The sequence below is a fragment of the Trichoderma citrinoviride genome (assembly GCF_003025115.1).
Source record: "Trichoderma citrinoviride strain TUCIM 6016 unplaced genomic scaffold BBK36scaffold_4, whole genome shotgun sequence".
In the NCBI taxonomy this organism is placed as follows: domain Eukaryota; kingdom Fungi; phylum Ascomycota; class Sordariomycetes; order Hypocreales; family Hypocreaceae; genus Trichoderma; species Trichoderma citrinoviride.
In genome coordinates this window covers 1,329,723-1,355,780 of record NW_020194712.1, presented here as the reverse complement: position 1 = coordinate 1,355,780, position 26,058 = coordinate 1,329,723, and the positions used below count along the sequence as shown (strand labels likewise).

The 26,058-nt window shown below is 56.2% G+C and overlaps 6 protein-coding genes across 6 annotated transcripts; 4 read left to right on the top strand and 2 right to left on the bottom strand.

The window, feature by feature from the left end:
- Nucleotides 1-323: 323 nt before the first annotated feature.
- Nucleotides 324-3,685, top strand: BBK36DRAFT_1115194 (Ca2+ transporter; the record flags this gene model as incomplete). The annotated part of the gene is made up of 4 exons (XM_024890107.1): nt 324-351; nt 390-1,099; nt 1,204-1,797; nt 1,865-3,685. The coding sequence occupies 4 exons, from the start codon at nt 324-326 to the stop codon at nt 3,683-3,685; spliced, it is 3,153 nt and encodes a 1,050-aa protein (XP_024751517.1).
- A 3,152-nt stretch (nt 3,686-6,837) lies between these two features.
- BBK36DRAFT_1195204 (hypothetical protein) lies at nt 6,838-9,340 on the top strand (the record flags this gene model as incomplete). The annotated part of the gene is made up of 3 exons (XM_024896883.1): nt 6,838-7,689; nt 7,821-7,898; nt 7,989-9,340. The coding sequence occupies exons 1-3, from the start codon at nt 6,886-6,888 to the stop codon at nt 9,336-9,338; spliced, it is 2,232 nt and encodes a 743-aa protein (XP_024751516.1). The 5' UTR covers nt 6,838-6,885.
- Nucleotides 9,341-10,868: 1,528 nt separating this feature from the next.
- On the top strand, nt 10,869-11,690 carry BBK36DRAFT_1114221 (hypothetical protein; the record flags this gene model as incomplete). The annotated part of the gene is made up of 1 exon (XM_024890001.1): nt 10,869-11,690. A coding segment is annotated over one exon (822 nt), but the record flags the coding sequence as incomplete, so codon positions are not given.
- A 596-nt stretch (nt 11,691-12,286) lies between these two features.
- Nucleotides 12,287-14,080, top strand: BBK36DRAFT_1133101 (hypothetical protein; the record flags this gene model as incomplete). Its single annotated transcript, XM_024892066.1, has 3 exons — nt 12,287-12,348; nt 12,442-12,490; nt 12,623-14,080. 3 exons carry the CDS (start codon nt 12,287-12,289, stop codon nt 14,078-14,080), a joined length of 1,569 nt encoding a protein of 522 aa, XP_024751514.1.
- Nucleotides 14,081-15,389: 1,309 nt separating this feature from the next.
- BBK36DRAFT_1167459 (hypothetical protein) lies at nt 15,390-17,545 on the bottom strand (the record flags this gene model as incomplete). Its single annotated transcript, XM_024895051.1, has 3 exons — nt 15,390-15,430; nt 15,487-17,215; nt 17,513-17,545. The coding sequence occupies 3 exons, from the start codon at nt 17,543-17,545 to the stop codon at nt 15,390-15,392; spliced, it is 1,803 nt and encodes a 600-aa protein (XP_024751513.1).
- Nucleotides 17,546-22,263: 4,718 nt separating this feature from the next.
- BBK36DRAFT_1157866 (Het-C-domain-containing protein) lies at nt 22,264-25,310 on the bottom strand (the record flags this gene model as incomplete). Its single annotated transcript, XM_024894044.1, has 6 exons — nt 22,264-22,631; nt 22,746-23,661; nt 23,717-24,261; nt 24,318-24,497; nt 24,566-25,126; nt 25,187-25,310. 6 exons carry the CDS (start codon nt 25,308-25,310, stop codon nt 22,264-22,266), a joined length of 2,694 nt encoding a protein of 897 aa, XP_024751512.1.
- Between the last annotated feature and the right edge of the window lie 748 nt (nt 25,311-26,058).

The window sequence follows — 26,058 nt, the reverse complement described above, 5'->3', positions numbered from 1 at the left end:
GTCGTTCCCTCTGCAGCCTCTCTGACACATACACGGGCTCAGCTGCTGCCCGTCCGCTCCTGGCTCAAAGCATTGACAGTCGCCTCAGAACGAAAACATCGTCGTGCTCCTCTCCAACAGCTTGCGCGCACCGTCTCCGCAGCCGTCCGTTAAGAACTGACCCCTGGTGGGCCAGCCCGTCACGCGTAGCAACGCGGGAAGAATGTCGTCGGCTGCTCTCCAAACGGCCCCTCCACACCAGCCAACCGCATTGCCGTCCTCGCTGCCAACCTCCAAGCGCCAGTACTCGCAGTCGCAGTCCTCGCCCAGTCGGGACATCCACAATGCCCAGAGCGCATCAACACCACCATCGTCAAGGCGTCCTCCCTCTCGCGACTCCAGCGCCCAAGGCGCCTCCGCTGCATCCGACCCCAGCGCTCCTTTAAACTCCCGCATTCCCACCAGCGCGACCCGTGCTGCCGCCGCCGACCAGCACTCGAGGGCTGACCGCCTGGCGTCTGCGCCCGTCGCCCCTCCGCGAACCTCGTCCAACAATCCCGACACTGGCCACGGACGCGGCCACTCGGTCGACAAGATGAACAATTCACCGCGCCGTGCCCAGCCCGATGGCTCGCGGATCGCCTCTCGCGGTGACACAAACGGCGCTGCTGACCATGCCAGGACTAAGAGGGCTTCCAACTACCACACTCCGCAGGATTCCTCAGCCTCAGCTCAGCCCGCCAGTGCTCGCGGAAGCCATGCCTCCGAACCGCCTTCTTCCATCCCCATCCCCATCCGCACCCATCAGACGGCGACAAATTCCAAGTCCTCGCGCGAGGCAAGCGAAAGCCTGCACCGGGTCATCTCCAACGGCGAGGAGGCAAACGGCCGTGGCGCTACTCACCACAGCTTAGCCCAGGACGTCGATCCCGCGGCGCCCCCTCCCGTCATCTCCATGACTGCCGCATCTGAGGAGCGACGAGGCGGCCGAAGCCGCCAGGACCACAGCCGCAACACCAAGGCAACCACCAAGTTTGGCGACTTCATCCTGGGAAACACCATTGGCGAGGGAGAGTTTGGCAAGGTCAAGCTTGGATGGAAGCAGGATAGCAACGTGCAGGTGAGTCTTTTCGCCCGTGTCCCTCTCCGCCCGTCATGACAGAAAGAGGAGGGAAGAGGGCTTCCCCTCCGAAGAGAAGAGCAGTGCTGACGAGATGTATGCAGGTTGCCATCAAGCTCATCAAGAGAGATACCGTTGGCCACAACCCGTCGCGGCTGGCCAAGATCAAGCGCGAAGTTACCATTCTCCGCGGCATCCACCACCCGAACATTGTGCGATTGATAGACATGGTTGAGACTGATAGATACATTGGCATTATCCTCGAATACGCATCTGGAGGCGAGCTTTTCGACTACATCTTGAATCATCGTTACTTGAAAGACAACTCGGCGCGCCGACTCTTTGCCCAGCTGGTGTCTGGAGTGGGCTACCTTCACAAAAAGGGCATCGTCCATCGTGATCTCAAGCTGGAAAACTTGCTTCTCGACCGGAATCGCAACATCATCATCACGGACTTTGGCTTTGCTAACACCTTTGATCCCCGTGACGAGTTGACGGAGGAAGAGGAGCTCAACCTGTCGGACCGCGAGTATGTGAAGCGGCTTGGCATCGACAAGGTGAAGCCCAACGGGATGCGCAAGGGCGACTTGATGCAGACGAGCTGCGGCAGCCCCTGCTATGCTGCGCCCGAGCTCGTGGTGAGCGACTCGCTGTATACCGGAAGAAAGGTTGATGTGTGGAGCTGTGGTGTCATCTTGGTAAGTGCAGAGGATTCTCTGCCTCTTTTGTGTTGACCAGACAGCTAACGACTCTGGAAATCAACAGTACGCCATGCTGGCCGGCTACCTGCCCTTCGACGACGACCCTGCCAACCCAGAAGGCGATAACATCAACCTTTTGTACAAGTACATCGTCACTACGCCTCTGACGTTCCCCGAATACGTGACGCCCCATGCTCGAGATCTCCTGCGACGAATCCTCGTGCCGAACCCGAGAAAGCGAGCGGACTTGTTCGAGGTGGCTCGCCACAGCTGGCTGAGCGAGTATGCCCACGTCGTCGAGTTCATCACGAGCTCGACAACATCACCATCCGAGGTTCAGAGCGTCAGCGCCACGGGCTCAGACTATGCCGAGGCTCCCATGGTTACGAGGAGCGCTTCCGTTCGCGAAGCGCCAAAGCAGAAATCTCCTCAACCCGCCGTCGTTGGTGGCTTGGCCAAGACCCACGGCAAGATCGATTCGCCTCCCGAAACTACCCAGCGCACATCCAAGGACGCCAAGCGTCGTACCGTCCAGGTCGAGTACGTTGCGCCCGTCACCCAGACGCAGCGCGGTGCCGAGCCAGAAGTGTCCAGGCACCAGGCTCCGCCGACGTCGCGGCATCATCACGAGTCGGCCTCAGACGATTTGTCGCTGGACGACAGGCACCTGGCACGACCGCAGTCGAAGAGAGGTCCGCCCCCTGGGACGCAAACAAGTGGAATCCCTCAGCCGCCGCGGGATGCTCGCTCGGCCGCCGACAACACATACATGGGTGTTCCGGCAGCGAACGCTCGTCCACGCACTGGCAACTCTATGCAATCTGCCACTTCCCTTGGCTTGCAATCTGGAGGCAACAACTATGGGCAACCAGTGCCTCCTGCCATTGCTGACACAAATGTTCAAGGCCGTATTCAGCAGCCCGCCGGCGCTGGCAACGAGGAGGAGGAGCTAGGGCGAACCAGCACCAACGTTCCCACCAAGTTTGCGCGGATGTCAGGCTTCCATGAGCCTAAGAGCAGTGATGGCAAGGGCCACAAGAGGTCCAACACGATAGGAGACATTGGCTCCAAGCTTCTGGGCCGGAGCGGGTCCGTGTTTGGTCGCAAGGGAAAGAAGTCGGAGCAGTCGGCTGAAAAGACCAAGAAATATCCCCCCATCAGCATGGCCAATACTGGCATGGCTGCAGGAGAGGAGCCTCGGTCGCGGCCCTCGATAGACTCGAAGGCATCCCGCCGATCCTTTACTCTCGGCCTCGGAAAGAAGGCGAGCGGAAGCATCAACGGCTCTCAAGACTCCATTGACAAAAAGGAGCGCCGACGCTTCTCGCTTCTTCCCGCGTCCTTTTCTCTCAAGTCTTTTGGCAATCCCAAGGATTTCGGAAGCGCTCCCCCTTCTTCGCAAGACTTGCCCATCCAAAACCCTCGCACCGCTGACCTTGGACGGATCGTGACGACCCACGGAGGTAGCACCCCTTTCTTCGACAACGCCTACGATGGCCAGCAGCCAGATGCGGCCGTTCCGCCCAATCAAAACCCGAACAACAACCTAACACCGGCAGACGCTGCCAGACGACCGAATGCGATCCCCCAGTATCTGCAGCAAGGGGCACACCTCAACAGTGGCTCCGAGACATCGGTCGACATGCATCAGCCTTCTGCGGGAGCTCGGCAGGGCCCCTACCAGTACGGATACACCCAATCTGAAGGCTTCGATGGGCGAGGTATTGGCACCGGTCGCGGAGTGTTACAGAAGAGCCACAAGCGCTTCACGGACGCCTACGACCAGGGCGACTACAGAGGCCACGAGGGAAGCAGTGGAGCTGCGAAGCGCGTCATGGACTTTTTCAGGAGACGCGGCAAAGCCAGGGGCGGCGATGAGCGATAACCGATGGCCTGAGAAACCAAAGCGCGATGAAGTTACGGATTTTGCACTGGAGCCAGCCTAAAAGTCCCCCGTTGCGCCGTCTACTTCTGAGGGCTTTGGCTCCTTGAAGTTCGACCGGCGCGATTTGGTCACCTTGTTATATCATTTTTCATTTCCATACAGGAGGCATCGCCGAATTTTGCCAACATCAAGTTGTAATCATCAGAGCGCGCAAGCAGATATCGTTCAGCCTTTTTAATATCCCCGCTTACAAAACTGGCCAGGAGTAGCTTGTGCCTATATGGCCTACTACTACCACTGGGTGCGCTGGATGGGAAGGGGGCATGCCTTATCCGGCACTGTTTTTAAACTGTTTTTTCTTGTCTTTCCTTTGTATTGTATTTCGACTAGCATGATCTTGCCCATCGTATATTGCGCTCATGTGGAGGCTGTTATGAAGCAAATACACTCACGCACGAACACACACTCCTCGACTGGATTTGGTTGTGGGATCTCGTGATGCGGCATCAGAAAGCCCGTGGTACAATATCTTCTTATCTTGTCTTTCTTTTCTATTTCCTTTGAATCGGGTAGAAAGTTCGAGTCGGTGTGTGTTGGGATTTTGTGGTTTGATATACCTGTATTGTTTGTTGTACTTGTAACACTTGATGCCCTCCCCTTGTTCTTGTCTGTTTCGTTAGGCATTGTTTTGGCAGGACATTCAGCGGAGTCCTTGATATGACATTTTAGTTTTTGTTGAAAAGGGGGAGGGGAAAGAACTCAATAAGGAGAGGTCTGCTTTTTTGCTCTGACTTGCTTTGCATTTCTACTATCGTGTTTCTTCGCCTTTCGAGGGTTCGAAAGAGGGGTGTGAATATGAGGAAAACTATTTCGTGTGTGTGTGCGAGGTGAAATTCTCATCTTGTTTCGTGGTGATGGCTGCATCGTGGTGAGTCGAGGCGGGTGGCTTGTAGACTTTCATTGTTTCTTTCGATGTTGTATTGGTTCCTGTATTCGTTTGTGGTGGGGGTTTTGCATTGTGGGATATGGGGTTGTGTGTGGTTGCTGTGATGTGTGGTTACTGTGATGTGTGGTTATGGGGTTGTAATACGACTTCACCAATATCATTCTTGATTCTCCTTCAATTTGTATCTCTCTACTGAGTATCTGTTTACATTTTCGTTGCCTATGTAATACTTACTTATTGATGGCCATCTTACTGGTTGTTTATATTAGTTTGATAGACATTATAGGAGTACCTTACCCATGCTTTCGAGTACATAGGTGTAGTGCTAGTGAGTTTGCATTTGCCGGATAACTAATGCCGAGTCAGTGTTTCACACGACATTCAGCGAGGGAGTTGCGGGCTACACTGGATATGCCGTGAGACTTGCCCCCTTTTTTCACCGAAGACATGATGTATCAATCACATCAGCTCACTTTTTTTTTTCAGGTTGCACGGTGTGCGTTTGTGCTTCGTACGTAACGTCATTGACAGGCTTTTCTTTTCATTTGAAGTTGATGGGCGGGGGTAATCAGGGCATTTGTGATGGGATTCACCGAGCTTTGTTGGTTATCCCGCCGAATCGAATGTAACGTCATATTGCGGTTTGTTGGCTGCTGGCCTTTTACGCGTAGTTTGGGAGTCATGAGCGGTGTGGCTGATGCTGTGCGCTACGGCGTAGAAGTGTGGCGAAGCAGGGACTACTAGGACAGGCAAGGCGATGATGTGGGGGTTAAGCATTGGAGCATTATTGCCGGGGCACGTGTTTTGTTTGGGCTTCGCATGGGATTTCCTGGATTGGGTTTCGTTTCGATTCCTTGTGCCGAGGCGGCGATTTCGGGTTCATTGGTTTGCTGGATGTGGGAGGCCATTGTCCGGTTGGATGAATTGAGGCATGCGAGGACCTGGTTTTGGGAGGAGCATCCTTGTTGGTGGTGCTTGATTTTAGGGGACCGGTCTTTTGCTGTGAGTCTGAGGTAAGGGACATGGATGGACATGGAGTACCGCGCCGGGAAGGGCTTGCAAAAGTGTGGGGATGGGCTGATGTTGGCCAAGAGTGCAAACCATCCATTGGAACCTTCCAATGGATTCGGGAAGGCGTTGATTCTTGCTGATGTCCAGAACATGGTAATTGCACAGACTTGAAATTGTGTGAGAAACCGGTAGGTATGGTTATGCTGTGTATTCGATGGCATGTTGGCGGTTTTGCTCCGGACAGCAAGTCTCGGACCCTGTCTGGCTCTGTTGGCGAGTCTCGGGAATCGGCTCGATGGGGACTCGCACAAGGTGGGTAGCAGCAAAATGTATCTATCTTTGACCATCTTGTTCCTGTTTTTTTTTCCCGCCCTGTGAGATGCCGCCGATTGAGATAAGCATGACGTTCGGAAGAACTGATTGAAGGCCGATACACGTTTTCGATCTGTGCGATTCCGACGAGAGAGACACTCAGGGGAAATTCGAGAAAGGCAGCTCGCGGTTCAGCTTCGATTCCAGATGCTGCTTCGGTTGGCCTTGACCGCTAGCGCGCATGACGGCGGGGCCCTGGCGATGATGTCGTTGCAGCGGCGAGGCGAGGCTCTGATTGGGCTGGACCGAAGGCCACCGCCTTGCTTCCCCACGGAAAGAATTACTGCAAGGACTGGCGCTAGACTTTGAACGTGCGAGTACGTGAGGTACGGTACCAATCTAGTGGCGCGTCGATGGTTGCTGTTTTGCTTCGCATGAGACTGATGATCGGTGTTGAGACTGTGAGGACTGCTGGATGTATGATAATACCAGGAGTATCAGTTGAGAGGTCAGCAGAGGAACGGATGGTTCTCTGTAGAGGCTAGTACTGTCGTCTTGGGCAGCTGATCGTGTGCTCAGGGCTCAAGTAGGTACGTATGTACACGTATTTACGGACACGCTCTAGCGCACGGCTTATCAGAAGCGTGGCGCCTCCCCCTGTCCCACGGCGTCATCCACATTCCCCGTCAACAGCCACAGCCCGCCTCTTGCCAGCTTAAATAGGGATCCTGCTTCCCGCCTTCTGTCGTCCGAGTTGATACCCTCCTCTTCTTCCCATTCCATCCCGGGTTCTATCCCCAACCCCCTCTCTCTTCCATCATTGTTGTATCTTGCACTCGTCCAGATCTTGGCACGATTGTCCCTGCGTCTGCTTCGCTGCCTGCCTGCTCGTCCTGTCCTCGCGCCGCTGCTGTCCAACAACACCTGTTCGATGAAGAAAGCCTCAACAGACCCCGATATAAGTGCTCGACGCTCTGATGCACAGCCCGTAACCAAGGGACGCTCCGATTGGCCGGATACTGAGCTTCGCGACCTTCCCCCCTCGAACAAGCACGAGCACGCCGCCGCAGCTGCTTCCACCACCACCACCACCACCGCCACTCCAAACGACCAGACCAACAGCCGCAATGGCGCTCGCAGCCCCGATGACGAGAAACATGGCCACCGCTTCCTCAAGTCCGCGTTTGCCAAGAAGCGCAAATCAGCGCCATCCGCGCAGGATGAGGGGCAGGGGTCTTTCGTAGGAACCAAGGAAGCCCTCGCAAACACCTCTGCCCCCGAGACTGCGGGAACCGGAACCGACAATGACAGTGGCAGCAACAACAAGAAGAAGAAGCGTACCTTTGTCGAGGAGTTCCGTAGAAGCTTCTGGCTGGTCGCCACCCACAGCTGGTTCAACGTCCTGCTGGTCTTTGTGCCCGTCGGCATCGTCGTCGCCAACGTTGGCAACGTAAACAGCGGCCTCGTCTTCGCCATGAACTGCATTGCCGTGATCCCCCTCGCCGGCCTCCTCAGCTTCGCGACCGAGTCGGTGGCCCTCAAGATGGGCGACGCACTTGGCGCCCTGCTCAATGTGACGTTTGGCAACGCCGTGGAATTGATCATCTTCATCATTGCCCTGGTCAAGGATGAGATCCGCATCGTCCAAGCGTCTCTGCTGGGTTCCATCCTGGCCAACCTGCTGCTCATTCTGGGAATGGGCTTCTTCCTCGGTGGACTGCGCTTCCGGGAGCAGGTTTACAACAGCACCGTGACTCAGATGAGCGCGTGTCTTCTTAGTTTGAGCGTCATCAGTCTGGTTTTGCCCGTATGTCCACATCCCGCCCACTTCCCACCTTTTGAGCGATTCGACTAACAGGTCATCAGACGGCTTTTCACGCCTCCTTCAGCGATCCAAATCTGGCGGACCACCAGTCCCTCAAGATCAGTCGCGGCACTAGCGTTGTAAGTTGCCTTGTCCGATACATTGCGTCCGCCACCGACTAACAATGACAGATTCTATTGCTGGTATATGTCATCTATCTCATGTTCCAGCTCAAGTCCCACGCATATCTGTACGAGTCTACCCCGCAGAATATTGTCGATGCTGAATCCGTTCCTGGTCCCGCCGCTGCCTGGCTGGACGCTTCCAGCTCCGATTCCAGCTCGTCTGATAGCTCGGATTCGGACGATTCCAGCCATTCACGGGACACAGTTCGCCGTGCGATGAGAAAGGTCCTCCGCCATGGGCGTAGGAGAAAGTCGTCCGTGGCCTCTGTCGAAACCAGCGACCTCCAGCCTACCAGAACATCGTCTTTTGGCACCACAACCACCAGTCCTCAGGAAGAATCTTCCGAGGCTTCGACTTCGCGCCCACAATTTCCTAGGTTGTCGTCTGTGGAAACGAATGAAGAGGCTGTCGAGGATGAAGAGAGGCCGCATCACAGACGCAGAAAATCTAGCATACGACAGATGCGCAAGAAGTACAAGAAGCATCGTCGTCACCACAGCCATCGTGATGCCGACGGCGATGCTCAGCCGGCGATCAGTGAACAGCCAGAGCAGTCTCAGACTCGTGGCGAGGACGGAGAGCCTCGCCGTGTCGACTTCGCTATTCAGAATACGCCAGCTGCCGATAGCGGCAACGAGACGTCTAAGCGGCCATTTCCTGGCCTACGATCCATGTCTGTCAAGAATCTGGCGCCTCCCGTCTTTGTCCAGAAGCCCGATGTCTTGTCTGCCATGGCCGCGGGCCCGGTTCCACGCGTCCGCTACGGCATTAGACGCACCAACTCTCTTCCCGATAGGCTGAACCATCAGATGCGACCCCCCGGTGCCCTTTTCCCGGCTCAGGTGCCATTGGTCGCCTTGAAAGCGAGGGCGAGCGGCCTCGATGAGGAAGAAGACGGGGAGCACCTGACGCAGGCGGCAGCCGTCATCCTCTTGCTGTTGACGACTGGTCTTGTTGCGGCGTGTGCTGAATTCCTCATTAGCTCTATCCAAGACGTTGTCGCCACGTCGAGCGTCGGCGAGATCTTCATCGGTCTCATTGTGCTGCCCATTGTGGGCAATGCGGCGGAGCACGTCACCGCCGTGACCGTGGCGATGAAGAACAAGATGGATCTTGCGATTGGCGTTGCTATTGGCAGCTCCATCCAGATAGCCATCTTTGTCACGCCGCTGGTTGTCATTTTGGGCTGGATCTTGGACAAGGAGATGACGCTGTACTTTACGCTCTTCGAGACGGTGTGCCTCTTTGTGTCCACGTTCATGGTCAACTTTCTTGTCCTGGACGGCCGGAGCAACTACCTTGAGGGTGCTCTGCTGTGTGCAGTCTACTGCATCATTGGCGTCGTTGCCTTTTTCTATCCAGACGAAGCCGATGCCAGCTCGTGGGGCAGCTAATTGTTGGGCAAGGGAGAAGATGAAGAGTCGGCAGCTATTGATGAGTCCTCTGTTTATGTACTAATGGCGTTTGGAATTGGGACAAGAATGGGACAAGGCCATGGATGAGACGATATAAATGGTCTAGGAGGTTTGATGGAATATCTTGGGAGTCCAGCGCTACATCTATGTCTGCATGCCTTATAATGGTACGGAGCAGCATTGGGTGCTTTGGCCACTCAAATACAAATTGATACTCGCTGCGTATAACGTGTGCTTGTGCGTATCTGTGAATTATATCTTGTGCCTTGTAAAGTAGTAGTATCTTCCAAATCACGGACGCATTTGACGGGCTGTGCAAGAAGCGCATCTGCAGTTGTCCGAGGCAGCCCGGCGTCATCTGACGGGGTCCGGAGCGTGTTTGTTGCCTCCTTTTGCGCTTTTGCGTGTTGCACCGAGCTCCAGCCCAACTGCGGCGAGTTTCCCCGCCGCGAAAGCCACCAGCTTTAACCCACTATTTAAGCAGCAACATTAGCGCCTGCTAGAAGCTGGTACTATTGACTGTTTTAAGATTGAGGTGAACCTTGAAGGCTATGATTCCAGGCCTTGCACAGCCACAAGGAGCGCGAACGTCACCAACTTTAAACGCAAGCCTCTCCGCTTCCTTTCTTTCTTACCTCGCCTTGCCTTGATTGTTTATCACGTCTTCTTTCTTTCATCTCCCCCTTTCTCCAATTTCTCAGTCTCCCAATCGCTTTTTCCCAGATACCATCAGCCGATCTCACGCTCTCACATATCAGCATTCTCTCTTTTCGCAGATTGAGACAAAGCTGTGACGAAGCGATTATTTGCTTTCACCTTCCTTACGAGGGGAGAGGCAACACCACACGCGTACAAATCACTCGAACAGACCAAATTTGCAAACGGGACAGTTAATCTCCAGACAAAAAGACAGACAGAGGCACAATGTGTTTCGGCGGCCGGAACGAGAGGAGCGACGATCCTCCGCCGAGGCCCGCGCAGGGCGGCGAGGGGAAGACGGGGCGGTATGGGGCGCAGGGGAGCGCCGCTGTGGGAGGACCTCTGAGCTCTCAGGGCCTTTCGCATGGACAGCAATCGTATCACGGCCAGCAGGGGCAGCAGTCTCTCCAGGGACAACAGCAGTATCAAGGCCAGGGACAGCAGCCGCAGTATCAGCAGCCGCATCAGCAGTACCATGGACAGCAGGCACAGCACCCGCCGCATCAGCAGTCGGCGTATGAGGACTACGCTCCCCCTCCGGGCCCGCCTCCCGGAAGGCGACAAGAGGAGGACTACGCGCCGCCTCCTGGACCACCGCCGGGCCGTCAGCAGCACCAAGATGATTATGCTCCTCCGCCGGGGCCTCCGCCGTCACACCTCCAGAATGATTATGCCCCCCCTCCAGGCCCGCCTCCCGGGAAGCGACAAGAGCAAGACTATGCGCCGCCGCCAGGACCGCCGCCTTCTGCTGGCAAGGCCGACTGGGCTGCTCCTCCGTCGAATCCCCAAGCTTCTCAGTCTTCTGCGGCGCATGATTGGCAGTCTGCCGTGCCAGACACCTCTCTCTTCCCGCCGCCGCCTCTGATTTTCAGCGGCTATGACAGGTCGCCAGCCAACAACGCGACGGAGGAAGAGGCAGAGGCTGGCGAGGCATGGTGCCGGCAGTTTCCGCTTATTCCACCCATGGTTCTCGATGAGCCAGGCAAGGCTGCTCTCGTGTCCAATAATATCCGGCTCATGGAGCCGGCGGGCTTCAACGGTACCCTGAAGTGGCTTGGACCGGGCCATTGGGAGGGCCACACGGCCAAGAACAGCCCCGACCGATGCATCATCGGCTACCCTCCTCTCTACGTGGTCCGTGAGCACGACCCAACGGTGTCGAACTCGCCAAAGACCATCTACTACGAGGTCAAGATTCGTCGCGATAGCCGCACAATCAACCTGGCCTTGGGTTTCGTGGCCCTTCCCTACCCGTCTTTCCGCCTGCCAGGATGGCATCGCGGTAGCCTGGGTGTCCATGGAGACGACGGGCACAAGTACATCAACGACCGATGGGGAGGCAAAGACTTCACCAAGGAGTTCCGCGCGGGCGAGACGTACGGCATTGGCATGACCTTTGCCCCGACGGGCTCGCACAAGCCTCGCGTGGACATCTTCTTCACGAGGAACGGCAAGCGGGCTGGCAGCTGGCATCTCCACGAGGAGACGGACGCCGAGCAGGATTTGCCGGTGACGGGCCTGGAGGGCTTTCACGACCTGAGCTGCGCCATTGGCACGTTTGACGCGACGAGCTTTGAGGTGGTGTTTGATCCGGCCAAGTGGCTGTACAGCGAGGCCAAGTTTGATCTTTAAGGGGATGGGTTTGAAGCAGGGCGCTCAATGAGGGATGCTGGGTTTGGTGGGATATGTGCGCATGATTTACGAATCACTTAATTTGAGTCGTGGACGGTTTTCTGTGAAGCTGAGGAGCATCAGCTTTACCCAAGCGTATGGATATTGATAATGAAAGTAGTTGTTCAATGGACCTCTTATCATGGAGTCTTTGTAGGCTACCATAGAGTATTTAATGTAATCTGAGTAGTCGATGTCCTCCTGATAATATCTAAAAAGCCACCACTAGCTGCTTCTTGTTGCATCAGGCTGAAATGAGGCCGCAATCTGCGCTGCCGCCTGGGTGAAGGTGATGGCTATATATAATCCTCCTCCTGTGCTGCTTGAGCTGGTGCTGCAGGTGAATCGCAGCTGCGTCTAACGCCTGCGTACACTTATGCACTTACCCAGCATCATACCCTCGGTTTGCCGCAACCCCCACCAAGATCAATACTGCCTAGGCGCCTCTTAGTCCATCAGCTCCAGCCAAAGCCCTGGCGACCTGTTGTAGCATGTGCAACAACCTCTCGAAATCCCCATCACCACTCACGCACGACCTTTCTTATTTTTTTTTGCCCATGGAAGTGGACAGCGACAATGACTTGCTTGGCAGGACAGCCGCCGGAGAGCTCGTGGCTTCGTACGTGGGCTTTTCATACTTTTGGTTTTCCCGTCTTATCGTAGCCGAAGCCGCCCTTTTGCTAACGTGAATTGCTTCGTTTCCGCCTTGCAGAGAGGCCTGGCCAGCCCTGCGCGACGAGCTTCTTGAGCGCTTAGACAAGGTGCGTCTTGTTCCACATTCTCTTGGGCGCTGTCGCGGCAAAAGCAATCTGCGGCGGGCGGGAGAAAGCCCAAAGCAGTCGAATGCGAAAGGGAATTGCTAACGGGAAATTCACCCTTGGATCTTTTGGCAGATCGTTCTCAACGAGTTCCCCATCCCCAAGCTGCCACCCCCCCTGCCGCGCTCGCGGTATCAGGACACACGACGGCCCATCTCCCCGCCATCATCGCCACCCGCCAGCGAGCAGTTTCCCGACGACGCCAACAAGGAGAATGCGCCCGCACAAGAGCAACAGCCCGCGCCCGCGGCCGAGAAGACAGAGCCAGGCGCGCCGGCATCTCAGTCGCAGTCGTCGCTGCCGCCGCCGCCGCAGCAGCAGCAGCAACAACCCTCCTCGTCGCAGACCCAGGAGCCCGGCGCGCTGCCCAAGCAGCTCGCGGACATGGTGGACAAGAGCCACATCGCGAGCTTCAAGTCGTACCCGCCACACACGATCCAGCGCATCGCCGAGCTGATCCTGCGCCCGCGCGCGCACTACAAGGCGCTGGCGTCGTACCTGCACGCCCTGGACAGGGTCGCGGCGGTGACCTCGGGGACGGACACGTACCCGCTGCCGCCGCCGATCCCGGACATGTCCTCGATCCAGCTCAACGGCGACGAGCCCAACGACCCCGCCATGGCCGTGTCGTGGAGCAACCCGACGGCGGTGGCGGTCGGCTCGGACGAGGCCCTGGGGGGAGCGCTGTTGACGCCCATTCCCTGGCTGGTCAGGAGGAGCACGCCTCCCGAGAGCGTCAGCGAGGCGGCGGCGGCGCCGACGACGACAGGCGCGCAGATCCACAGCGAGAGCACCGAGACGATTGAAGGGCCCAACGGCGTGGGAAGCATCGAGACCGTTTCCGTCAGCATCAACGGCGTGCCGTCCATGGGGGCCTCGAGGGGCGTCACGCAAGGCGAGCTGCTTAGGCAGGAGCAGAGGGCCGGCATCGTCCCCGTCAGCCAGCTCACCAAGGGACACGACATGATGGGCGAGGGCGGACGTACTGCGGGTCCGGGTCCGTCAGAAGATCATCCCATGGGTGACGAGGAGGACGAGGAGGACGAGGAGGAGGCGCCGCATGTGAGGGGACCAGACGAGATTGGCATTGGCGACACGGGCCCTCAGTCGGAGACGACGAGCCTCGTGGGCGAAGACGGCATCGAGATGCAGGGCATCGACCTCGAGGCCGCGGTGGGCCGGAAACACGCTGAAGAAAAGGACGCAGCAGCGGTCGAAGAGGCGTCCCCGGTTAGGGGTCAGGATGCGGAGGACGGCAGCAGTAAGCCCTCGTTTGAGCGGTCCAAGAGCCCCAGCGCCGAGAGCGTTGCCTCAAAGCGCGAAGCGGAGGACGATCTCGAGGACGACGTCGTGGCGAAGAAGGTCAAGGAGGATAATACGGCTGAGGATGGGGAGGATACCAAGATGACGTCTGGGACGCCCTCTCCTGAAGCTGCTGCAAAGGGCGAGGATGACAAAGAGGGTGATGATGCCAAGGAAGAGGACGCGGATAAGAAGGATAAGGATGCTGCCAAGATGGAGGAGGGTGCGTGATAAAGCCGTTGCTTTTTGCTGCCGCGCTCTTCCCATTCTCTACTCAAACTGCTTCTCTTACCTCTGGCTTTTCCGCCCCAATCTTCTCACATAGAGGGCTTCGGATTACCAGCCCCATTCAGAAGAAGGCGAAAAAGCGTTCAAACTTCTCTCTTCAAGCAAAAACCAAGGCAAAGAGGAAGCGCCCGAGAGCCGCCCTGAACCAGTCACTTCCCAGCTCGCTGCGTAACGAAAGAAAGAAAGAAAGGAAGCAGCAGAACCGCAAACTAGAAATACCACGTCCGTTCCCGAGAGCGAGAAAGGTCTCCTCAGGGGGGCAATGCTGAGGGAGAGAGTATGTTAGATATACCCCCGCCCGCAGAGGAGGCGTTCTTTTTTGTCAAGAGGAAAAAATAACAGTTTCGTCTGCCGCCTCTTGTATGATGAGATGAGGACAGTCATTGAAGCCTTGGTTATGGACTCGGGATGTGGATTGAACAGTCACATTTCACTTTTGCTCTTCCTTTTCCTCGAAAAAGCTGGTTAAAAGGGAAGACGAAGTTTGTGCTTGTCTACTGTGGCAGACACGGGTCTGAATTCACACTCGCAATTGTTCCGTATTCCTGTTCATTGACAGCGGCTCGCTCATCAGCATCGTATTCCAGTCTCCTCAAAGGCCAAAGGTGTCCAAGACAGCATGGACAGACGACACGGCGTTAACACCTCGTCATAAATACAATACATACATCGAACCCGTCCAATTCCGTCCCAGCCGTGATATCCTTTTTTCGTGTGCAAAGTGGCAGCCACCGGGCCACAACGACACGTCGAGATGGAATTGTCCTTCACAAAAAGGAAACAGTAAAAGCACGCCCCAAACGCCGCCAATCCTTCCCGGAGGGCCCCAGCATGACCAACATGGCAGCGGTAGCAGGTGCCCCGAGCCTTCTCTATATCGCTCGTCTTCTTCAGTCTGAAAAAAATCTAGATGAAGAGTGCGTAGCATCGTAAACCGGTAAACGTCGCCTCGCAGGACCTTTCCCTCGTAGAAGAGTCCCATCATCTCGTCTCTACAATGTTGATCAACCGTCTGAAAGGACGGGGTTTTGAGCAGAGTTGTCATGATGTAAAGAAGTAGTGGGATAAAGTCGTCATATGTGTTGCCAACACGCCTTGATCCAGCTGATGGATACAAAAAGAAATAAGGAAAACAGAGCCAAGGATGACAGAATAAAGGAACCATCCCGTGAGAAGGAGAACGCCGACGCCATGCTATTCCTCAAAGCAGTAAAAGGGTGTTGCCAGGAAGAGGGAATCAGACAAGTACACGTTATATGAATCCAGGGAATACGCTCGAGACGACACGCCGCCCTTGGAGATCAATGTTAGCTCAATCTCAACGGACTGGAAAAGTAAGCAAAACTCACACTTGGGACGTCTCAGGTCCGGATCGTCGAATGGCGCGTTCTGGCTTGCAATTTCCCGCATGCGCTCTCGAGCAAACGAAGAAGGGCTGTGGCCACCTGGAGGATGTGCCATGACCAACTCGACGCCTTCGGGAGCCGTGGGCAGCAGCCTCAGGGCACGAGGTTGAGGCTTGCGGGTCTTTGCTCGTGTCGTCGGCGCCGGAGCTTGCGTAACCGCGGCTGGCGTCTCCCTGATGTTATCCTCTTCCGATTCGGACACGTCCGTGAGCGTCGTTGTCGCGGACGGCGTCGCTGGCGATATTTCTCTGATTTCTGTTTCCGCAACAGTTTGCTCAGAAGATGTCGTCGACGCCTTTTTCCCACTGGCATCTTTGCTTGGCTTGTTGACCCTGACTGGCGTCATCGGAACGTCAGGCGAAGCTGCATGGCTGCCCGGATGGAAGATCTTCTTGCCCCAGCCCTTGAGCTTGCTCTCGCCAGACTCCAAAGAAGAAAAGTCCAGATCGACCCTGCCTCGGAGCTTCCGCAGAGCGCGTTCGCGACGGACCATTCCGTTGGTGATGGGAGGGCAGTAGCCACGGGGCAACATGCAATGCTTGCACATCGGACATAGCGAGCTGTTTTCGAGAAGGAACTCGTCTATACAGTCGGGATGGAAAATGTGACCGCAGGGCAGTTCCTTGATGACGGTGACGCGATGTTCGAACGGATCGAGGCAAATGTGGCATCGGGGCTGGAAGTTGGTGGCGGTGGTATCAGATCCTGTGATACTTGACCTCTTACTCCGCACACTCCGTGTGCTGCGGATGCTGCGCTCACTGGCGGACATGATATCACTGGAAGCGCTTCGATCACGTCGATGCTTTCTCCTGGAGGATTTCCCACTGCGAGATGCCCCTCGCACGGTTGGAGAGGAGGGCGTCGAATGGCCGCTGAGCTGGTCCGGATCCTGGTTGTAGGTGAAGAGCGGGAATCCCTGAACAAAGGTCGACGGTACCGTGAGTCTCTTGATGCCCATGGCCTCCAGGTCGACCTCGCCAGACATGACGCGCCGCCTGAGAGAGATGCGACGCCGCCTCTGAACCAGATGCATGGCAACCGAAGTGCCACCGATGACGGCGAGCAAGGCGCCAATGACAATGAGGAAGAATATCCACAGCGCGGGGATGTTGGTGGGATTCTTCATGTTCAACTCGGTCCATATTCGCACGTAGTCCTTTGGGTTGGGGCCATAGAGCTGGGAAATCTCCTGGCCATGAGGAATCTGCTCGACGGTTCCCGAATATAGGCTGAGCTGGGTCATCATCTTCTGGCCCTCGAGTCCCGAGACGGCGAAGATGGGATACTGGTTCTGGTTCTTCCAGTCGCCATCGTCATCGAGGTTCCAGACGGGAGAGTTGACATCCTGAGGCTTGTTGGTGGAGTTGTTTGGCTTGTAGAAGATGAAGGCGCGGATGGGATCGAGGCGGGCGGCGGCGAGGTAGGCCTGCGTGCAGTCTATGCTGAACCAAGGGGCAAGGGCGATGAGATTGTAGTTGGTAGGAGGGAGGTTGGCGCGGCGGGTAACATTTCTGGGAATGAAGTCGTACTGCTGGGTATCACAAGACGGCATTCGGCTGATGTCGGGAACGTATAATAGGCCCTGGATGAGTCCATTGAGCGTGTCGGCATTGGTGGTGGTCAAGGTGGTGATGTTGCTGTCGATGCGCTCCTCGTATGCTATCTGACTCTGTCGGGCCCAATTATGTCAGCTGGCGGTTAGGTGGGAAAGCGGGCAGGCGGGAGGATCGGGGATGGACGCACGGAGAGCGCGGTGATATTCCTGATGATGGTGGTGGGCACAGTTTTGGCACCACCCCAGACGGGATTACTGAAGAGAAGCCTGGCAGTGGAGAGTCAGTAGACGGAGGACAAATGGGAGCGGGTATTGAGAGCGAGCAGCAAGATAAAGACGAGGACGTGCTGGTGAGAGGGAAGAAGAGTGGTTGTGAGAGCAACACGAGGGAAGCGATGCTGGTGACGGCACTGCCGCTCCCACGAGGAGAGGGAAGCCGGCCATAGCGGAGAGTAGCAGACAAAGCGGAGAGAGAGAGAGCTGGAGCACTCAAAGGCCGAAGCAGGCGGCGATGGCGGATTGCACCGGCCAGGGACAGTGAGCGACCATGGTGGTGACGACGGAAGAGCAAAGCGAAGAGCAAACAGAGGGCGTCAAAAAAGGCATCAAGACGCAGAGCATCCATCTCGTCCGCGGCATGAACATACACGACATTTCGAATCTCGGAGAGCGCTGTGAGACGTCAGTTGCCGGCCGCCAAGACTGGGGTCACGTAGGGGCAGGCTTGGCCGCTGCACAAGTGTCGACTGGAGAGAAGAGCTGAAAGAGCAGCGGCCGAGCGCGCGAGCAGGACTCACACATTCTTCTAACACATGTTGCTGGCGAGGCGGGAGGCGGCAGTCATGGTCTGCGAGGCACCGGCGGTGCGACGGCGTGAGGACGGAGAGCCGGGCGAGGGAGAGGCGAGGCGGCAGCGAGGAGGAGGCTGTCGCGAATCCGAGGGCGAGGGCGGCGGTGGTTTTGGAGGAAGCAAATTGGCGTAGGGGGGCCGCCGGGCGAGTCGAGATCAGGATGAGGAAAAAAAGACGGGAGCGCAGGGATGGCGGGCCACTGGAGGTTGCAGCTTCGGCGGCATGCAGTGCAGTGCAGTGGGCGCAAGTCCAGGTACTGGTACCGGCGGAGTCCAGGGGGCCAGCGTAAACCCGTAGTCCGGGCAGCAGCAGTGAGCGCTGGAGTCCTCAAGGGCTGCTCGAGTCCACTGCTTGGTCCGCTAGCCAGCCCACCGCTACCCCGTGCTGGAGGCCCTGTGGAGGCGCTATCGACGTCTGCTGGGGCGTGCTAGGCCGTGGGGCTGCCTTGTACCGCTACCTGTCTTTCCGTTCAACACGCCCAACCTGCGTCTTGGTGGAGGCCCAGGCGGGGCGGCTGGACGGTAAGTCGGAAGAGAAAGACAGACACAACCCGAAAGTGGCGTGTCTGCTGTGCAGGTGCAGGTTCTGGTGTCTGTCAACAGGAATTGCCCTCTCAGGAACCAGCCGCCCACGATGGCTTCACGGTGTAGTATTACGGGCAATCTGGCCTTGACACTCATCAATTAGTCACCTTGGCCAATCCAAGGCATGGCGCAGGCACGGTTGCGGCACGAGAACCTCGTACTACCTACCTCGATGGCAGGGATGCAGCTCAGCGCTCGACAGCCGTACTCCCTACCTTGGCAATATGGTGTACGAGTACAGGATGCCTTCAAGTGACTGGCAGGCCAAGAACCAGCTCGTGTGTGCCCCCGCAAGAACAAGGTCGTATCTCCGGAGCCAGGTGGGATGGAAGGAAGCGCGATGCGGTACGCTGCCGCTTCCGAGGCAAGCGGGCGAGTCAGAGGCGAGTTTCCGCCTGATCAGAGGCAGACGCTGAGTTGCCAAGTATTACATTAGCACTGCCGTTCGTCATCATACTTGTAGAGCATCATATCAAAATGCATTGGTACCTTGCGTGCTGCTAGTGCCATGACTATGCCGTGCTAGTAGTTGTATGTATATACCCGTGAGGCGCTGAGGCCATTGCCAAGAACGGTATGCCGATGCCATAGTCGGGGCCAGTGTCGAAAGGCAGCGGCGCCGACACGGATGGCTCGTAGGGCAGAGCAAGAGATGGAGTCGCAGACGGGATGGATCCGGCGCCGGGGGCTCACGTCATATCGCGTGAAGCAAAGCCATGGCACCTGGGTAGGTAGGTACGAGTATTCAGCCATGGAGTCGTCGGCGAAGCAGTAGAGAAGCGAAGAAGAGCCTTCGCTACTAGGGCATCAAGGCATGTACCTATCTATTGTCGCTCAAATCAGCAAGGTGGCCACTGTAGCACCCACGGAGGGGAATCAGGCCAGGCAAGCAAGTGGGTGGCAGAAAACACCGCCGCCCATCACCTACAATTTTATATGGTAGACCGGCGGTGTTTTTTGCAACCCGCATGGCAAGGTCCTACCAAACAGGATGCTGGTGTCGCTCAGAGGAGGAAATGCCAAGCGCCCTTTTCGTGTATGCATGTGCGGGTGCTTGAGGCATCGCTAGTCGTGGCGATCAGAGCTGCAGAGGACCGCCATCCCGGCTGTTTCTGCTGCTATTGGTAGTTGTAGCCACCCCGGCAGACACAGGCTTCTCCCGGCTTCTTTGGCTGGATATCTGAAGCGGTCGATACTAGTATTACCAGTGGGAAAAGCTGTCCAAGGCGGTGATTCCCAGGGAACTTGATACAGTAACGGTTCGGTGCACGTGGTTGCTTCTGGCCGACGTCTGCTAAGGCACCTCGCATGGACTTTCCAAATGCGACAGGCGGTCGACTTTCAGGTTTATCAGATCCTCTTCGCTCCGTCAATCAACATCACCAGCATACAGAGATCAGCATCAACGCCAACTCCACCATGTCCATAGCCATCAATCCTTCCTACACACATTTCGTACGATATGCATGCAATCCATATCCATGGCACAAGCCCTCCTGATGCCATCATCTCATCTCCATCTGGTATCGTCTACTACTATCAGCAAAAGTCCAAAGCAAGACTCGCCCAAAGAAGATGACCACCCCGGACAAGTCCAGCGCAAACAAGCAAATACTTGCCAGCAACCGTCCCTCACTGTGACATCAAAGCCCGGAGCCTCTTCCGCGGCCCTGGCGCTAATCCTGGACCGTGTTGGCGGCTGTCAATAGCTCAGCGGCGTCGACCAAGGCCCCCTGTCCGAGGTGAACGCATGGAGCGATCGAGGCTGCGGGCAAGATGGCACTGGCAAGACTGGGGACCAGAATCCGGTATACTACTAGTAGCCAAGGGTCAGGGTTGACCAGCAGCAGAACTTCTGTGGCTTCCTCGACGGCGGATCTTTTTGTTTTCACGAGCCCAGTCGCCACTGGCCCGTCCCCATCCGGCTCCAAAGCCCAGATTGACAAGGTCCCCCGTCCCTTTGCCTTGTTAAACATGCTAACGATGCTGTGCAATAGGCAGACACGAGCGCAGAGTCGATCTCAGGGCCCTTGATCTGTCTCAAGTGGGCATGCCCGCTTGCTGGTGAGTCTCGGTACATCGTCCATGGCAGCACCACCACTGTATACTATCAGGTAGCTGCAACGACAAGCGCCGCGGTCCTTTGCGTTCTCGGTCCCGAGATCATAACATCAGACGCCGGCGAATCGGATGGCGACAGGAAAGCGTGTCTGCCAACAGCATTGGCTCAAGCCACTGCCATTGGCCCCTGCCTAGCGCCCTTCTGTTTCCCGTCGATGCCACGGGACAGCCGTCGGGTGGCTTGAATCGCCAGGAACAGCTGGACGGATATCGGATACTACCTCCTCTATCTATACTGCTTACCTCTTCACGCCCAGTACCTTACTAGTATATCTATACTTGACCTGCATTCAGATCCATACATCCACACAGATCTACGTTCCGGGTTGCACAAGCACATTCTCTCGGACCGCAGCTTCTCAGTCACCAAGTCCCGCAGAGATCTACAAGCCTTCATAATACGGGACTACTAGCACTGTCGGGGCTGCTGTATTTCTCCGTCGGTTAGCCCGCCATGACCTTCTTCCCCTGAGAAAAGCCAAGGCAAGGAGTGCCACCCGCAAGCATTGGTGGTACTCAGCACAGTCGTGCCAACAGAGCCAAACAGAGAATGTGGTACTGGTGTCAGGGGGAGGTGCATGCTACGAGCTCGCATATACGATGGTTACGGGGGATAACGAAAGTGACCTCCCAGCAAACGGTTGAGCAAAGGCCGCTGTATAATCTTGCCTACGCTACCTACTGACTTGCACATACGAGTTTGCAGGTATACTTGCCGCAAATGGCAGCGTGATGGCACTCAAACAAAGGACGAAACACGAACAATTGTGATTGAATGATCAGAGGCATTGAGGGTTTCTACATCAGACAGTTCGCTTATATACACGTACAACAAACGAGAAGAAGTCCCAAGAAAACAAAGGAAAAGCGTGCGGTTAGGGGCATCCGACTATCACGTTTATTATCCGCCCCGTGCCAAACTTCTCATCCATCATCTGGCGTGATTAGTGACTCTGTCCCCTTTCTTTGTTCTCGTGATATGTATGTCTGAAGTATCGGTGCTGCTGCTACGACTTGTGCTGTTGACTCTCATAGCGGAGGAATGCTCTTCGTACTACCTAGTAGGGAGATGACATAGATACTACAAGCCTTTAAGCTTACCTAATTTGACCCTTCTTTTATCACAGAATTTGCCTCCTTACCTTATAGTTGACCTCGTGAGTCCGATGAGTACCTAAGAGCGGCTCTCCATTACCATGTACAAAGGTAATATCGCGCTACTTCCACATCGAACCTCTTCTTCTCCCCTTTGCCTCACGTAGCGCTTTCAATTTCCGAGCACGTCCACGTCTGTCTTTGCTGAACATCTTCTATGTTGGAACGTGGCGAATAGCATGACTATTGAGATTGCTTATAAGGCGGAGAGAGATAGGGAGAAATAACCGGATACAGTCAAAGGGATGACACCTTGATGCAGTGTCGTCAAGTTCTCACGGCTCATTCGTGTTCAGGCTCATCCATGTTAGCGACCTGGCTCTTTGTAATGGGTATACATCACCATCTTTTTTCAACTATCTAGCAGACAGATTGCCCTCGAGGTATCATCACATCATAAGTTACATGACTACCCACAGAGTAGCCAGCCCACTCCCAAACCGACATTCGACTAGAACCTATAACCGCCGCTGTTGTCGCCGCGATCTCGGGACCTGTACTCATCGTCGTCGGCCTCGTCGTCATCGTGGTGGTGGCCGTGGTGTCGTCTGCCGTGGCCGCCCTCCTCTCGGGATCCGTATTCGCCGCCGTAGCTGTCCTCTTCGCGGCGTCCGTAACCACCGCCGCCGTAGTTGTCCTCCTCACGACGTGCGTAGCCACCGCCTCCATAACTGTCCTCGTCGCGTCGTCCATAACCACCGCTGCCGTAGCTATCCTCCTCGCGTCGTCCATAACCGCCGCTGCCGTAGCTGTCTTCGTCGCGGCGTTCGTAGCTCGAATGGTGGCGGCTGCCTTCCTCACGGTCCCCGTATTCCTTCTCTGAGTCACTGTCAGAATCTCTACTCTTATGATGCTTGTGCTTGTGACTGTGACTGTGACTGTGACTGTGACTGTGACTATGGCTGTGGCTGTGGCTGTGGCTGTGCTTCTTACGGCTTTCATTGGATCCTCGGCTGGTACTCCTGCGACGGCCATATTCGCCTCCGTAGCTTTCCTCCGTAGAGCGATATTCCTGTCGTTCGGTGCGCTGCTCATATGCTCCGGAGGAGCTCTCGTAAGTCTCGCGCCTCTCTTCGTAGCTGGAGCCGCCGTAGCCTCTGCCGCCGTATGATTCCTGTTGCTCAGTGCGGCGATATTCGGATTCGCGTCCGCCGTCGGGGCGGTAAGTTTGGCTGTACTCAGCTTGGCCGTATCTGTCTCCCTGTTGGCCGTACTCAGTTTGTCGCTGAGTATAAGAGCCATCTCGTCCAGTCTCGTAGCTGGTTTCTCTCTGAGTCGAGCCTTGTTCAAAAGCCCCTCCCAGGAGGCTCCCCGCCATGCCGCTGATGAGACCGCTGATAGGGTCACCTCCACTCGACCCTCCGTGCTGAGACGAAGGAAGGTCGATTCCGGTGTTCTGAGAGACAAACCCGGACAGGGCACCGGTGGCTCCTGAAAAGATGGCGGTTGCGGCTGCGCCGGCAATCTGGTCCTCAACACCCTCGGGCTCGCCAAACTCCTTACGCATCTTCAACTTGCCTGCACAGCCGTGGCCGGTATCGTGGACACCCTCCTTGTGGTTTTCGCCGTTGATGACGCCCCGAGGCGAGAGCTTGCGGCGATAGTCCTCCCGTTGCTCCTCGTCCATGGAACTCCACCATTCCTGGACAGAGTTGAAGATGAGCTGTCGCGCTTCGGCGGCACCGTCATAGCCCATTTCGCGCTGGGCAGGGTGGTGCATGACGCCGGTCACGATCCGGTCCAGCAAGCGATCAACATCGACCGAGTCGTTGTCAAAAGCTTCCATGATCTGTGGCACAACCCAGTGAAGCATCCTGGCCGCAGTTCGACCGGCAATCTCGTTGAGAATCTACAGATATATTAGCCCGTGGAGCCTCGTCCAAGCATCCTGGGTGAGCACTTACGTTGGAGAAGTGATCCTTGGAAAGCATTGAGTGAGTGGGATCAGAGGAGTAGTCGTCGTCGAAGACAATGTGCTGCTCCTTCTTACTGCTCTCAATGATCTCCGAGGATCCGGTTTGCAGTTCGTTCCTAATCTGGTGAATCAAAGGAACGATGAAGGGAGCAATGATGGAGAAGACAAAGATAGAGAGCTGCTCCTCCAACTGCTCGATGACCTTGGGCAGAATAGGAATGTTCTCAATGGCACCACTGATGCTCTTCATAATGCTATCGTGGAATTCAATGACGGGCATAATCTGCTTGAAGATCTTCTGGATGTAGATGGTGAACTCCTCAGGATCTCTGGGAGAAACGGGCTCGGTTTCCTCTTGGGCGGCAGCTGCATTGTTCTGAATCTCGTCGAGCTTTTCTCCCTGGTTGTTATTGCCCAGGATGCCAGGGGGAAGATTGCTGAGCAGGCTTTGGAGCAAGCTAGTATCACCGGTCTTGCCTTCGTTGAGAGCTCCTTCGAGCTCATCGATTTCATTCTGTGTCAACTTATCCGATACTAAGGAGTCGTCAGTTAAGGAGGGCCACAAGACTTGGGAGAGATTATTCACTCACCTTCACCGGTGACGGAGTGGAGGAAATCGACGCCTCCGAAGGTACCCGTGGTGATGGGGTAGACGGAATGGCGAGCACCTTCCAGCTGGATCTGAGTGTTGCGGCCAACGTGGGGAAAGACATCGCGCTCGCCCATTTCAATGAGCGCAAGCTCGATGTAGTTGCTGTGGGCGAAGAAGTCTATTATTCAGTCAGAAATGCGGTTGTGTCCGTCTAACAAACCTCATGCAGTGTGATCATGGGCATACCTTCCAAGCAGTGCAGTCCAGTTCCCATCAGCCGGAGAGCTTCGTAGAGCTCTGGCTTGTTTCCCGAGCGCCTGTACTGGCGACCAAGCTCGATACACCGACCAAACAGGTTCCGGACGTGCCTGGCGGAGGTCATGATACCGGCTCGCTCGTTGGCAATGTAGTTCTTCATTCCAGTTTCCGGGTCGATGGCAAGCTCGACGCGCTCGTCAACGGGACCTCTCAAGCGGGGGTCAAAGTCGCGGGCATCGAGGCCCTCGGCATAGCCCTTGGGGTTGTCGATGTGATCTTCGGGGCGGTAGGTTCCGAGGCGCTCGGCGGTAACTTCGAACTCGCCGGAGCCGTATCCAAAGGACATGAAACCGAGGACGCAGAGGAGCAGTCGAATAGCCTCGGCAGAGACCATCTTGACTGTGGCCACGTCGATGGCCTGTGAGTAGTCACGCAGCCAGTTGCCGAAGTAGACTCGCGCGACGGTCCGCTTGTTGAACTTTCGGCCTCCCTTGATGACCTGGGCCATTGCCAGGGACAGCAAGGCATCTTCGATGTCACCGTGTCGCCCTGTGGATTCAAAGAGTCAGCGACGAGACAGAAGTGGGAGAGCTCGGGCGGCTGGCGTACAGTTTTGGCCCTCGACCTTGGAAACAGAGGCAATGTTGCCGGCGCCAAAAGCAGCTGCCGGCTGGACCAGGCAGACAAGGAGCACCAGCCCCAAGAGGAAGCTGGGCGCTCTAAAGTCGATCATCGTGGCACGGCTTCGAGGCTACAGGCTGAAGTCGTGGATGTCTTGTGCGATACTGCACGATCTCGTCGTAGTAGCTGTCAGCACGGGTAGATGTGAGTAAGACAGCGGGACTTGGTGAATACCGTGTTCTCTTGGCGGAGAAGAGGTGCAGGAAGCAAGTTGGAAGAGAAAGAGAAGAGATGGTGAGAAGGCAGTAGAGAGAAGATTGCTGGAGAAGAAGAGGAGGACTGGAGGAAAATGCGAGAGGAGGGGCACAATACGGAGTAGGAGGGGCAGTGTTTGGGGCCGTCGTACATGTACATATGGAGTCACTTGTCGTCGTCTGTGCTTGTTTCTATTACTGGCATCAGGCAATCGGCAGCATCAGAGGCGGTGGGAAAGAGTCTTGGCAGACGCTCCAGGAGGCCGTCCAGAGACCCAACCAGCAGCCGTGAGTGGCCAGGATTGCGTGGAAACCGGTCGACAGCGATGAAATCATGCCGGCACCGTTTCATGCCGCGAGGGGCTCAGAACAATGCCGGCGCCTTGTGGTGGGGCGGGAACGAAAAGATACCTGGGCTGTGGTGGTTGGCTGCATACAGCTGACGGGTCACTTCTGTCGACATGCCGCCACGGCTTGTGGCAGCCGCTATTTCGGCCAGGGGTTGTGGTTATGGACACCAGACGCGATTGAGTGTGGTGGGAAGAAGTAAGGTTACTCGATTACTTTGTTTGGGGATCCTAAACCGACTACCAAGGGCAAACAGTG